The sequence below is a fragment of the Varroa destructor genome, unplaced genomic scaffold (genome assembly GCF_002443255.2).
Source record: "Varroa destructor unplaced genomic scaffold, Vdes_3.0 BEIS01000001.1, whole genome shotgun sequence".
Classification (NCBI taxonomy): Eukaryota; Metazoa; Arthropoda; class Arachnida; order Mesostigmata; family Varroidae; genus Varroa; species Varroa destructor.
This window is the reverse complement of record NW_019211454.1, coordinates 61,681,241-61,696,180: the sequence shown is the minus strand read 5'-3', so window position 1 is coordinate 61,696,180 and position 14,940 is coordinate 61,681,241. Positions and strand designations below refer to the sequence as shown.

General features: G+C 43.1%; 1 protein-coding gene across 3 annotated transcripts in view; it reads left to right on the top strand.

Moving 5' to 3' along the window:
• LOC111246697 (cell adhesion molecule Dscam1-like) overlaps positions 1–14,934 on the top strand; it is a 49,238-nt gene extending 34,304 nt beyond the window's left edge. For all 3 annotated transcript variants that reach the window (XM_022796708.2, XM_086976597.1, XM_086976591.1), the window contains 11 exons: positions 291–590; positions 3,567–3,857; positions 4,179–4,249; positions 6,791–7,049; positions 8,480–8,590; positions 8,913–9,098; positions 10,085–10,396; positions 12,080–12,250; positions 12,377–12,670; positions 13,122–13,608; positions 13,895–14,934. In XM_022796708.2, the coding sequence (XP_022652443.1) occupies positions 291–590; positions 3,567–3,857; positions 4,179–4,249; positions 6,791–7,049; positions 8,480–8,590; positions 8,913–9,098; positions 10,085–10,396; positions 12,080–12,250; positions 12,377–12,670; positions 13,122–13,608; positions 13,895–14,015 (2,603 nt within the window). In that variant the 3' untranslated portion in view covers positions 14,016–14,934. The remainder of the gene's footprint in view (positions 1–290; positions 591–3,566; positions 3,858–4,178; positions 4,250–6,790; positions 7,050–8,479; positions 8,591–8,912; positions 9,099–10,084; positions 10,397–12,079; positions 12,251–12,376; positions 12,671–13,121; positions 13,609–13,894) is intronic.
• Positions 14,935–14,940: the final 6 nt, after the last annotated feature.

The following is a 14,940-nucleotide window of genomic DNA, read 5'->3' as shown; positions in this document are numbered from 1 at the left end:
AACGTATATTGCATACGCGTCATACTTTAAAAATGTACGGCCATTTACAGACGTTGGTCAGACACTAAACGTTTGCCTTTCGTCAACATCTAAAATAACCACTTCATCTATGTAAGCCTGAGGGGGATTGGATGACATGTCTTTTCACCTAACTACATATGTCCTGTGATTAGAATACTACATAGGATCTCTTATTTTACTATTAGCGAGTAATCTGTGATGTTCTATTACAAATATTACTATATCTACTCTAGTACGGTGATGTTGTTATATAATTTGTCCTATTACAGGCGCTCCTCAGTTTGATTCGAAACAAAGCCGCATCTCTGCGAAGCGCGGCTCATCGGCTGTTCTTGAATGTAAGGTTAAAGGCGATTCGCCGATAACGTTCCACTGGTTTAAGGATGGCCAGCCCGTCGATCTCGGAAGGCATGCTCGATATGCACAGACGATGACAGATCGTCTCGGTAACTTTTCTCTATCCCAAGTAACTGTTTCATCTGTTGAACGTTCAGACAACGCTGTGTTTACGTGCCAGGCTAGCAATGATTACGGCACAGATAGCACTAGCGTTCGCCTAATCGTACAAGGTAAATTGGACTGATTTTGAGATTACAGAATTCGAACAATTAAAGGTGATTAACTAAAAATAATAGTTAAGGCGCCATTGATTAAGTTCAGTATATTCAAGTGATTATATTGATTTTTGTATTACTGGGCAACACCGAGTAGAATGAGCCATGCGTATATAAATAATATATGTTTTCCATGAGACCCCTCAGCTGTCTAGGTTGTTTCCTTAACTTCATGGAGCTTTTCAAAAAACAATAATAGTGCCGCATGAAATGCATGAGGAAACGTATCATGTAGTGTCCTATCTAACCAGTCGATGCAACTTATCTAGTACTAGTTTTTCAAAAAAAAAAAAAGGCATTTCTGCATCTTTATTCTGGCAGACGACTACGATATAATCTGTGGATAAATGGTATAGTCACTGTAGATAAACCGTATTATTAAGAATACAGTTTTAGAACGGTCTGCAGGAATTCGATAGGCCCGGTCGCTAACTGCTGCCCTTGACTAAAAAACCCGCTATAATCTTGGGGTGTGCGCTTATTAGTCTTACCGTATCGAGAAACTCGCGCTGAGTCCTTCCTTGACATTTTGACAAATTTAATCTCGGTCACTCCAGCGGGACCCTTATATAAATCCATTTTTTAACTCTTATCATATACACTGCTAATGGGTGACTAACGTCAATGCACGAAGGGTAAACTTGCATATGTTGCATATAATTAAGTTTGTTAAGATAGTATATAGAAAGACATGATGAAAAGCTGGCTTTATTCCCTATAGGTTTCGAACTAATAGTTATGAACTTGATTCAGTGGATAACAAAAACACTCACTCTAGTTAAGTCCAAGATGTATACCAATACATGATAACTGAACGTAAGTGGGTAACTTGCTATTTTTAATATATTGCTTATATTAACGGTGTTCGTGACGAATTTCGTGTGATATGGCGCTTTCGTCAAATATTAGCAAACCTTCTAACCTTAATTAAGTTTATTTTTTAGCTTAACTGTGTAATAATGTAATGTTTTGCGGCATTTTTGCGATATTTTAGAATGACTGTAAGACGCATGTACCTACTAGATAATAATATCGGATTATCTGTCTCATGTTCAGCGGGAAGGGTGGACTCTAAAACATAACGAATAGATATTATACACTACGCCTTGAAATACATAGTCTACTTATAATGATATTGCCACCTGCAAGTGGACTACACGACTGAACCGAAGAAAGGGCAGCTATAGAGCAAGCAGTACTAACATAAATCTGTCGTCGTCAATGGGCCGTTGTTATCTGGGCTCGTATGTCCTCCCGCCTCTTGCTCTCTAGAAGTCTCGATCTTACTAAGGGTTCATCTAATTTCTGGAACTACGTAGTGACTTTGTCTTTGGACTGGAGCTTCTGCGAATAGGGGCACACCTGGATCTAGCTAAACCCGGGTCACACATTCCCGACGCAGCCCACTGCACCCTCTGGCAAGTAAAGGCTTATCAGAACCGGTACATGTTCCGTACTGGCACATATCGGCAGGCTAGTGCGGTAGAATCTGGACTTTGCCGCTCATACTGGCACTACCAAGCGTAATGGGAAATCGGCCTGGCACGTAATTCCAATCGCGTATCGGAAAACAGTTACAATTACCTAAATCAGCCAAACCACGACTTCGGGCGCTTATGCCTTATATTCGTGCATTGGAATCTCCGGAGCGAACTCAACCTCTGCTCCGCGATCGCGTTCTCAGACCACTCTCTGCTGCTATTTCCACTATATTGGCGGCAGCTGGAAGCAACATCGTAGCGCACGTTGTGTCATTTCCAAAACACTTTGAACGAGAGGTCGGTCCGTCGAAAGGTGGTAAAATCAACAATTTTCCAAATAGTGCACCTCCGAAAGGTGCCACATGAGCGGTGAAGGCTGGCTCAGCATGGGAGATCGCTTATTTGGAATGTTGTCAAGTTACGGCTCCGAAGAAAGAAACAAAGGGAGTAAAGGCTGAACAAGAAACCAAAACTTCGAAACCTGAAACTAACGGTGAAAAGTTCCCCTTCGCCACAACAGCTGTTTATAGAACTATTAACTTATCCAATAGTTTGTTCACTCACACGAGTACCTTCTGTACTCTGCCTTAAGAACAATCCATATATTTGTTTTAGATCAATTTCAATAGTGCTCGTCTGCATGAAATTGTGCTTGATCTCGAGCAATACACGAAAACGCAGTAATAAGGTTTTGGTTACTAGGCTAGCTAAGTGATAATGGGAAGCAGGTTTCACTGAGGTACGTCACTAACACAGGTGTCATTTTCGGAACCCTCTTACATTGTTTGTCACTGCTATTTAACAAAACACATATGTCATTATCAAGTTCGTATCCGCTTTCTCTCTCTCTCTCTCTCTCTCTCTCTCGCTTAATAATAATAATGGTGCTAGTATGCTTTTTCGTTGTCTAGATGACGGCGGCGCCAGCTGGCTCTACACTAAAGGAAATGACTGGTCCGTGTATCGAATCCGGATCGTCAACTAATGGGCCTCACGCGGCCTCAATTTCACTAATATATCTCTACTTTCGCTGATTTTTCCTGTGGAGTTTAGTAAGCTACTCTGTTGCTGGGCTCTCGGTCGTGAGCGGGGGTCGGTGGGGCATGCAATGACAGATGCATTGGTTTCAGTCATAAGCAAGTTGATCTTTCGTAACAGGAGCGGCCATACTGAATGGAGATTTCTTAGTGTATTGTTGTTACGCGTACTCAGCACAAATACAAATCGTGCAGGGATGTGCCATTTTCAAAAAAACTAAATGATAAAGATCATGCAAACAGCTGAAGAGCCAGAAATGTGGCTTGTTTTTTGACTGGATAAATGTTGTCTGGCTCACTTATGGTAATTGTATTGTCAAAACGCATAATCGTTTGAAATATATTTTTTGGGCTTTGCTTGCCCCAAAATCCAATCAGCTTAATAATATTTGATTATATTCTGGCATTTTCAGATGCACCGGATGCACCGACGTCATTAGAAGTAAAGGAATTAGGTTCTCGACAGATTCAACTGTTGTGGAAACTACCCTTTAGCGGAAACGCCGCCATTTCTCAATGTACAGTACAGTGGCGTTCCGATAACGGATTGTGGCATGATTCGGCCACGGTAGGCGGCGATGAACGGCAAGCCACAATCCGAGGTCTTAAACCTACAACAAAATACTGGTTTAAGGTACGCTGCCAGAACATGTTTGGCGTCAGCGAATTTAGCAATGAGTACGAGATTGTTACTTCGGAGGAACGTAAGTTGAGCTCTTCCAAAAAACTAATAGGGTTAAGCCCATTAATAGGTAGATAGGAATCGAAGCAAGGATGTATTTCACAAGTTTATGCTCTATTGCCGATCTTCCTATGTAGTTACGATTCGCTCAAGATCAGCAGAGGCCTTGTGAGAGCTCTTAAAGCCATGGAAAATTTACTTCTTTATTTTGTTGGAAGTTACTTAGAGACTCTTATAGTAAGTTCCATCATAGACAACAAAACTAGAGGACTGAAGCAGCCAAGCGAAAAAATAATACAAATAATTCTACTAAGGTATTTCAATACCTAACTTATGTTTTCAGCTCCACGAATGCCGCCGCAGACCGTAAAGTTACAAGCGCTCAACACACATGCAATTTCCATCTCGTTTGATGTATGTACACTAATTTAAATCTATAATGTAGCAAGGAGTACTATTGCTTTATACAGCTCGCCCCCTAATTAAAACTGCCGCTGAAAATTCTGTCCCAAACAACCCTACATAATGCTTCCGAAAGATTGTGTACATAGAAAGAATAAGATGTTAGACTTAAAGGAGCGAAGCTACGGTGTCTTTGTTCCGTGATATAATGAAAAAATTACGATAGAGCTGGAATACTAAAGGATTTTTTACCTTACTAGGGTTAGCCGGACAATGATTTGTTCAATACCCACCTATGGGACTCATAAGGAGTATATGATCACCTAGGAACAGAGCTTTCAAACTATCGTACTTAGGTATCACATTAATTACAAGTCACGTAGTGTTCTCTTTATCACATGATTTGTTCAGTCTCGTGCAATGCGGCCGTTTCGTATCCTAATAGCTATAAAAAAATTGTGCTGCATGCGGTTAGTAATAGCATTATGTGATAGAACGTTTTAAAAACAATGTGTCCTTAACATTTTTCGTTTTTAAAAACTGGTAATCGGTGTCCTTTAGTGCAGCAAAAGCGTAATAGTTGTCTTGTCTTCCACAAAAGTACAATGGGTTCCTCCATTCTATAGAACCTCACTTACATTAGAATTCCTAGTAAATAAACCGTAATGTAGATGTATTTCATGTCATAGCAGAAACCCCCTTACATGTATATACGATTTCTCAGCGGTAAGTAACACAGAAGAAAAGATATGCCACGCGCAGAGGCATACCTACCAACTCCCAGCCAAAAGAACGGAGCGCTTGAGATGAGCGTGACAAAAGAAGCAAAACACGTGCAATTGTTAGATGCCAACAAACGAACAAGGGGTGTGAATCGCAAGAGATACGGGGGGGGGGGGGAGAAGCGATGCTTTTGTCAATGGTGACTCTTTGGTTGTGGTGTTTTTTGTAGTGGCCTACAAGGATCGGTCGAGTGGCTCTTGTCGTCATGTGCTTGGCTAAACAGGGCAGTCCAAGCTGAAGGTGATCACACAATTTCTCCTTCAGGCTCGTTCTTCCTTTTATGGACAAGGTGAACTACTCATTCCTTTAGTACCTAAACCGTACAGTCTTCACTTGTGGGAAACGTGCGAGACTTCACCCGCACACTTCATCTTGTGTACTAAAGTTGCCTTTGCAAGGGTTCATTCGTAGTGCACGTTTCGTATTCTTTTTTTTGCAAGGAGAGCCGAAAGCGAGCAGGTCGTAGAAATTTGTTGCGTTACTTGTTGCTCGAGCCGCATGTACCGATCGACCCGTATTTGTCTTCAACCCGACCAGCGGTGGAAGGCAGTATCGAGGCGGTCAGACGATTATTTACAAGAGCGGGCGCTAGCTGAAGTTGCACGGATTCTCGTTCCCTTCAGCCTTAGCTACGATATCAGAGAAAGCTTATAAACCAAACAGGCATGTATTAGGAGAAGGGAAGAGAAATTGCCTGCCGGTGCTTTGTTCGTTTGATGGGACCGCGGTCATATGGATATAAAGCAGCCCGTGTAGAACCAGCTAGAATTGGCGAAGTTCACAAGTATCCAGACGCGCAATGACTACTTCAATTTTTGCTTGCCAGAACAAAACCGTACCGAACGCAACTTAAACATATATACGTGCACATACACATTGCACAATTAATTCGTTTTCTCTTAATCTTATTTACAACCCATTGGCGGTGACAACAGTGCATAGGGATTTTGCTCAGAGCACATATAATATCCCTTCCCGAGTCGTAATGACTGGACAATATTATCTTTGGCAGACCCTTACGTCTTTCGCCAATTCCAGTGGCGCTTCATGGCGACGAGCGCTATCGGGCATTATGTGCGAATGCGTGTTTCTACAAATTGTTTCGTTGCCTTCGAGTCGATAGCTCCGTGTTTACGCTACTGACCGTAGTGCGTGAAACAGTTCTGGGAGAGTGAGTGAATGTTGCGGGGCGTAACATAATCCAGAATAGAAACGAGGTCGTTGGGTCCTGGGCTGTCGCTTGCTCGACCGGCATGATGGCCTGCCGTAACGGTTGTTATAAGTAGGCAGCAGAACAAAGCTTCTTCTGTCGAGCCTTCCACAAGTCTCGGCGGCAGATAGCCTGGGATTCCATCGACGGCTCCGCTCGCCGACAACCCAAAACGCTTCCATAACTCTTGGTCTGAAAACGCTAAGAGAGATGCCGAGCGACTAGGCAGTGGTCATCAGGTTAAGGGGCTGTGCATTGGGGCTGGTGGGGCTCTGGAAAGCAACGTGATCTTGCCCAGCCTTAAATCATGATTCCTGTTGTCTGGGTATGTCGCAGTGCTAATTTCGTCTCTTGTAGCCGTATACTGTAGAGAACAGAAGGCGGTGAAAGACAAGCGAACAGCGTGTTGTAAACAATACCCCATGAGTTAATTCCGCGCTTAATATTTACGTTTTCATCATTACTCTTCTTAGTACGTACGTGGATATACGAGGGATATCGTAATATAGTGATATGGTTCGACTTGAGTCATAACGAAGTTGCTATGACAATTTTTGCAGACGCCGCATGGTACAGAAGATGAAGGCAAAGTAGAGGGGTATTACATCGGTTATCGAATAGCCGCACTCGATCAGAACACCAACCCACAGTATAATTTCAAGACGTTCAGCTTATTACCTGAATACTTGAAGCCGCGAGTTACATTTGAACTGGACGGACTGCGGAAGAACACCGAGTACACTATTCACGTACAGCCATTCAACGCTAAAGGAGCTGGGCCATCGAGCGCCAACTTTAAAGTCAAAACTCTGGAGTTTGGTAAGCTAAAATAGCCCTGACCGAAATACGAATACATTCGCATAAACGATGCCGTCATGTTTAACGTCGTTTCGTTACGAACTAATATACGGGATGTTTTTTTTTACAAGCCTGTATTTATGCTGTGTTTAATGTTTCACGATTAACATCAACAGTAGTGCAAAGCTCGTCCTGAGCTTTTGTGACGAAAGCAAACATGTCGACCTGCTAAATTCGAATTAAGCCAGTTAAATAACAATACACACAATATCTTTGCAAACAATTTCCTAATAATTGAAAGGCAGATATCTGCCCTGCACGACGTCCATATGTTATCCACTTTAGATGATGAAATATGAATCAGTCAACAAATTCAAATGAACTCTCAAAATTAAATATATGTTTTTGAGGATAAAAATAACTACAAACGCGGAATATTCGCTGTGTTTTGTGGTTCTACTCTATATAGAACAACTGGACATATGTAAACACAATTTGTGCTAAGTTAAGAATCAAAGCAACATGATCTAAATCTTTGGTGATTTGATCACATCAAAGAAAGCCCTCCCATGGCTGTTTGCAAAGATTCTTCCAGCGAAAATACTTTACAGCACGACGGTACATGGGGAAGACTGATAGCAAAGCAGACCATCGACAAAATGGACGCTGGCCGTTTTCGTCATTAAGAAATTATCGGTGGGCAATCTTCTGTACAGGTTTCAGCTGCATTTTAAGAGGCCTCATTAACATATTGGTTTGAATCCTGCCCCCTTTTTTAAAAATCATAATCTTCCATTGTTTTTCGTTGTTTTGTTAGAACGGCGCTAGGTACGAGCGATACCAATTAAATAGTACTCACGTTTAAGAACCGTAGTATTTAAGGTAGCAATTAACCTGCACAGATTTCGTAAAAATACTTAACTAGCCATAAATCAAAGAAATATTCTAAAGTCTTAAGCGGCTACCTTAAAGGGATAGGTAGGAAACGTACATTTCAAGGACCTTCAAGCAAAACGGGACATAGGTGAATAAAACTCATAATATAATCTCTCATGTTATAATATAATATACACCCATAATATATATACAGTACAATGTTACTGAGTTCCTCAGAAAGAAATATTTCTCCGCCAAGTAGCTAGCTTAAGCGTTTTATTCCGTGTCTGCTCCTAACCAGCTCTCTGAACCTACTCTAGCTGAACTAACTCTTCTATACTTTGAAACAAATCGATTTCTTAATAATAGGTAGCAGACACGTTGGACGCTATACACATTTTACGATAATGTAACTCAAGTCGACTTCTTTGCACTAATGATCCAATGTCGGCAAAAAGCGTGCTTCGTAGCCAGCCCCTCACCATAGACAATATAATAAATATATGTTTTGTATAATTTGAGTTTAATTCGGATGAAGGCTATCTTGTAAATTATTTTTCTCTTCTGCTTTGCAGATCCACCAAATCCGCCAAAGGTGACAGTGACCTCGACAACATCAAAATCGATTACCATCTCTTGGGAAGACGCCGAACGATCCAATCAACCTGAAGCTGGGCCTATTCGAGGTGTGACGAGCTAGGACACCTATGCTTTATATTTATTCTGTAGGCTCGTACATAAAATGAAAGATTTCTTACATAAACTAAAAGGCATCGGCTATGTTTTCCAATGCTACGAGCAGACGGCAGACTGTAATAGGATGTTCGGTTGCTATCGAAGGCGATGCCTCTTATTTTTGAAATCAATAGAAATAAATTCTTCATCATGGCGCCCTCTCGCTAGACGTATGTCCTACTGTGCCGGTATTGCCGTTTTGTTCGTCTGTTCAACGACTCTATAGACATCTTTTTTAACGCCCGTACTACAAAGCTGTTGCTTATTTAACAGGCTATTATATCTACTACCGAGCTGACAATGAGGAATGGCACGAAGTGGCGATCACGGGCGAACGAAGAAGTTTCACGTTAACGGAGCTGCGTTGTGGCACCCAGTATCATATATATATGAGAGCCAGCAACTCGGCCGGCAAAGGCCCCGAGGGAAGTACTATTTCGACGCGAACCAACGGAGGACGTGAGTATCTCACAAGCACAATAGCGTACAGGCCGCCTTTTCGTCGTTCGTTCCTATAGTATTGAACGTTAGTGGAAACATATGCCGAACATTCAACATATGAATACCCTATGGATATATGGTACTTATACTTCACAAAACTGTAGGAATCTAATGTGGCATCACGATTATTATTATTATTATTTATACTCATCTACACACCCGTTGTCGATCGGGTCCTTACAAGTACCGCATTGGCCTCGAATGCCGAAGTCGTCTTCAACCACCTCAACGGACGGAGGGTCAGACTTACTGAGTAGACAACTCACATACGCAGAATGGCTAATTATCATTGCATTGTGCCGTAATCAATGTCCAGACTGAAATGCGTTCCTTAGTGATGAAATGTAGAAACAGAACACACAGTATACGAACTCTCAATCTTATACGTCATTCAGCTTTACCGCCAATAGTGCAACCTGTAAGGTCAGCTCGATGAAGCGATAGCATACATACTTAGCTTCGTTAGAGAAAAGATCGCACAATGATATAAAAAAAAAATGCTCTTTTATATCTAGCTTGAATTAGTTTCCCATAACTGACCGCTATGTGCTCAATATATGAACTGTGTGCTTTTGCTTAACGTCAATTGAGGCCTTTTGATGGATGTAGTCTTCCTCGATGTCTCTAAAAACACACCTGGTATTAAGGCACCAACGCTTGCGAACGCGGTCCCGTGTATTTCGGAATCAGCAGAACGTGCACTATCATTTAGATTGACAGCATAGTTGATACATATTCTAGGTTGAACTTTATATATGGACTGTATTAGCAGGATCCTGCCGTACTAATTAGGCAAAATTACCCCTATCCGACCGAGCTAAAGCGTCTGCTTCTACTGGCGACATTCATTCATTCATTGCTTTTCTTCCCGCGTAACGTAACGTTTCAAAGTTTACAACTCAGTGTATTGCATTTATCACACATATTTGTTTTCACATTCTTAGGTGCCACTTTGCCAGAGGAGCAGCTGCTCCTTGCTACAAATTCAACATCTGTCCAGCTCCACCTCGACGCATGGGGTCATAATGGCTGTCCAATTTCGTACTTCGTTGTCCAGTACAAAGAGGAGGGCAAACGGGACTGGATACTGTATTCGAATAACGTACTTATGCCACAAGCTGGCCAGCATCTAAGCAGTCAAGTAACCATCGGTGAACTGCAGCCTGGGTCGTGGTATAATTTACTCATGTCGGCCCATAATGATGCGGGTGAAACTCAAGTGGAGCTCAGTTTTGCGACGCTCACACTTAACGGAGGTACGCTTGACTTTATTTAGATGTAAACACTCGATTCGTTGCCGCAGTATTCGCCCACGATTCGAGTCCTTCAATTCATTTTTCTACGCTTCTTTTTAAGCTACCCTTCACGATAGCAATAGTGATTTTTATAGGACAGATTATATATATATACGAGGTGTTAAAAAGTGTCACGCAACCCTGTAGACGATAATGTTAAGAGAGGCACAGATGTGGCGACGGTCGTACTTCTATTTTCGTGGATTATTAACAGCGATCACTACAATCCATTCTCAACTAGCCATACGCCAGTGCCGTGAAGACCGTTCGACTAAACCATTATTCCGGTTCTTAAAGATACTTATCAATAGAAAACGTACGACTGTGACGGAAGATGTTTATACAGATTTCCCTAAGTAGATATCAAAAGAATCTAGGAGGTTCTCGCCTCATACACGATACATTTAACACATGTGGACACATTATACAAAATACGAGTAAGATTCAAGTTCCGGCACCTAACATGGGTCAGCATAATTTCTCTTTTCACTTTACATGCTGAGTGCCGTTTTTTTCGGGCGATCTATAGCTACGTTCGTCTGGAACTACCACGATTAGCAGAGACGCAATGTATTTGGTCCTTGCCGCCTTAAGCCGGTTGATACTCATTTCATTGCTGTTTGCTCTTAGAACACTGAAGTAATGAATGACTGATTTTCCTTCATATTCTTTGTCCTATTTTCCTTCTAGTTTTATAACTATCAAGTGTACACGTCTCCGAAGTACCATATATATTTACGCATTTTTTTAATTTGATCCCTTTCATCTTCTGAAAAAACAGGGGAAAACCTTACGCTTTTCAGAACAACACAAGCGTTTTATCTGATCTTCTACAAAGCACTTAGTGTAGTTAGTTAGCATCATACACTTAATTGTAGTTTCGTGAAACGGCTATGTTTGGGCAATCGCTGGTGCAAGCGCTGTTAATGTACTAATCAAAGCCGACCCATGTGGTAAGGCAGTTGGTCCAGCAATCCTATCGATCTTCCAGCGCGACACTCTCCGCCGCACAGGAGCGTGGCCTTTAAAAAAGCTGCTATTCAGGATTCGTTGATATAGAGCCTTATCGTTGAGCGAAAGGATCTACTAGTAAGCTAAACAAAACAGTCTCTTTTGTTTTGTACTGGTTCCGTTAGAGCTATCAATGTATGCCCATAAAGTAACGGGATATTAGTATGGTAACACTGTTAGGACAGAATAAGAACGTAGATAGTAAAAGGGCCCGATTCGTTTAGCCTTAGAGAAACGCTTGTCCGCTGGCGAGCGCTCTATGGAGAACCATCGGGCGATTTTTCAGTCGCATGCGTCGTATTCCCATACGTGTAAATACTTAGAAGTGACATAAATGAAAAGCCATGAAGCTTGTCGAGCACCTAAAGTCATTTTAAACGAAGCGATAACAAACTATGATATTTATAAGCACTGAAATAAGGCCCGCTAGAATTACTAAATATCACACGAAATATTCATTTGGCGTATCAATTACGAGCATCAAATAAACTCTGCCAGAAAGCAGCTGGCATTACCAAACGACTGGGCTTGCTATGCCGAAATGATAACCCAAAACCTAGGAAGAAGACAATATTTTTGTTCTTATAGATGTAAATGAATTATGCTCATGTCGGCTTTGTTTGTTACTTTTAGAATTGCCCCCTCGGCGATCGGAAGTCCGTGGCGTGGTGTCGCCTGGTGTATACACTCACCTAACCATCACCCTGCCCATTCTCAGTTGCATCGTCGTTATCGCAGCTCTTTGTGCAGCAGTGTGCTTTATTGCTAAAAAAAAGGCCTTCCATGAGACTGCCAGTGGAGAGGGTACGTAACGTCATACTGAAAGCCTATCGACTGTCTCCAATAGTTTCAGAACGATACTGGAAAGGAAAAGCTATGGGTGGTTCATATTTGTTTGGTTGTTATTTAATCTCTATTGGCACTTATTAGGGGACAGCAGTATGTACGAGCAGTCAAAATGTGACGGAATCTATCAGACGGTTAATCGACAAACCGCTGAGCCTATTTACTACCCGGCGCCTGGTATGGGCGGCATGGGAGAACGTAGCGCTTCTAATGATGTCCTGGCTGGTACAGGATCCGGTGGGGGCATGTTCGCCGCAACTGGCTATGACATTCCCCAGACGCATCGCACCTATGAGATGCCCTACCTCAACAAACGCTGTATGGCCAAGGCTGATTCGGCCCAGCAGCAGGCCATCATGCAGACCTGCTTGCAGTCGGGTATGTTTATACGTACTCAATGTAGTTCAAAAGACTAGCGAATGCTATATTCCAAACGGCTCTCTAACCTTCTTTCTGGCTAGACTAAGCTTTCCTGCACGTTGACGGACGGTGCTTCTATCTATCGCCATTGCTTCTGCTGGGCCACCGCACATGTCAGCGAAGAGGATACCAGTACATATAGTTGATTAGCGCTGCACGCCCGCTTGTCATTATACGGGCTGGTTGTCGGTAATCTATTATTTTATATGTACTCCGTACGGTGGGTACGTATGGTGTCGATATGATGTTTGCAGGACCGATTGGCTAGGCAATGCGACCGTCCCGTGCAGGCTCGCTGGTAGTAATAGCTACTCTAGCTAGAATTTTGTGTGTGCGTGTGTGTGGTGTCTGCATTTCGTCTGTTTGCAGCAGACCTGTCTAACTGTCGAAATCGAAACTTCATGCTCAGGACAAGCTGTCATCGCACCTACTGGAACCTTGTCGAAGTGTTCGATGGTGCAGCCGGGCAGCGCCACTCTGGGCCGTGTCAAGATGGCCAGCCAGTCGACGTTAGGGGGGCACACTTTGAAGCAACAGCAGCACGTATCAGTTCACCAGCATCCTTATCAGCATTCGCACAGCCACCAACACCCTCACCTCGGGGAACCCGGCGGCTCTCCACAGCATTGGAGGAGTCACAGCAACGGGCCACAATTGCAGGCGCAGCAACAACAGCAACAGGCCCAGGGGCAACAGCAACAACATCAGCAGCAACAGCAGCAACAACAGCAGCAGCAGCAGCAGCAAACACAGCACGGCACCCTGTCCAGTCAAGCGCTCCAGCAGATGCAACATCAGTCCATGCAGGGGGCTATGTGCTCCACGCTCAAGTCGACTCAACCTCACCAAGCACGCGATGGGTACGTGCCGACCAGCTTGCAACTCACCTATAATCAGTGAGTTGCCAACATCGCTAATAGACGCTATGGCAGTTACATGCACTTTGCACTTGTGTAGAATAGCTTTGAAAGTTTAGAAAAGATGCTTGCGTTAACCTGTGTTGGTTCATTGTTTAATTAGTAGTGCGTGAACAATTGAATGCGCTCAGCGGCTTAGGTGTATGGAGAGGCGGTAGCTCATGCTGGCACTGCTCTTTTTGAGCTTTATGGCTCTGCACCGGCATTACCAGTCCTGCGAAACTAACTTATTATCACCTTTGGTATTCCCCGTATGTCACCGTAGAGCTTCAGAGAGTGACGAGGATATCGGCGAATTGAAGGTGCGCGCTTCCGAATTTCGGGTCGCAACTCTGAAGCGTGGCTCGCTGGGTATGTGGAAGGCCGCTGAAGGTTTCGATACGTAGCACATCCACCCGCCGGAAACGAAACCGGCCACATCAACAACGGCGATGGAAGTCACAACAGGCCCATCCTATCACCAGAGTTTATTTTGATGTGCTTACCATGTCTGAATACTTTGCGTCGTTTAGCCTGCCGTAGCCGTAAAGCGTGCAATGGCCAGAAACAACGATGTTGAGTGTCTATCGAGGCTGATTGGATTGATGTACAAAAGAAGAGAGTAACTAAAATAAACAGAGAGATAAACATTAAAAAAAAAAAAAACACAAATCTAATTGCAATGCAAAGTCAGGCAGCATTATGTGGTATCGATGCGGATAAGTGGCACCCGTGAATCGACAAGACAGCAATTTCAATTCAACAACAAACGATGTACGTCAAATTTGATCGGATTCTGTCCTATCGACTCCGGGCGGTGATACCTGCCCGAAGTGCCCGGGTGTTTTAAGCTGAGACCCGCGATGCCTGTTGTAAATAGCGTCACCGACGAGGTTCGATGTTCGCGAATGGAGCGTGTGTATGTATGTGTTTAAGTGACGAAAAGAAAAAGCTCTACATTCACATGAGCTAAAAGAGATGGACAAACACACTATTGGAGAAAATAAAGAAGCCAACAAAAAATGTGCCGTGCGATGTGTGTACACTTTGTTAGGGCTCCGGAAGGTTACTAGAGGGATCCGGCGTTAGCGTTCGCCAGGCCTCCGGAGTATCGCTCAAATTCTAAGCGTATGAGGGTGGTACAGATGGAGGTGATAGGATTGTGAAGAGAGAGAGTGAAAGTGATGATGGAACGAATAAGAGACAGTTGAAACAAGTGACCGAGCGAGGAATAGAAGAAAAGGGTTTTCAAGAGAAGGACGCGTGATGTAACTTCGACTGTCTGTGTGGTCTGATCGAAAGTGAAGGATGGACTGTGTCAGAAATTGATTG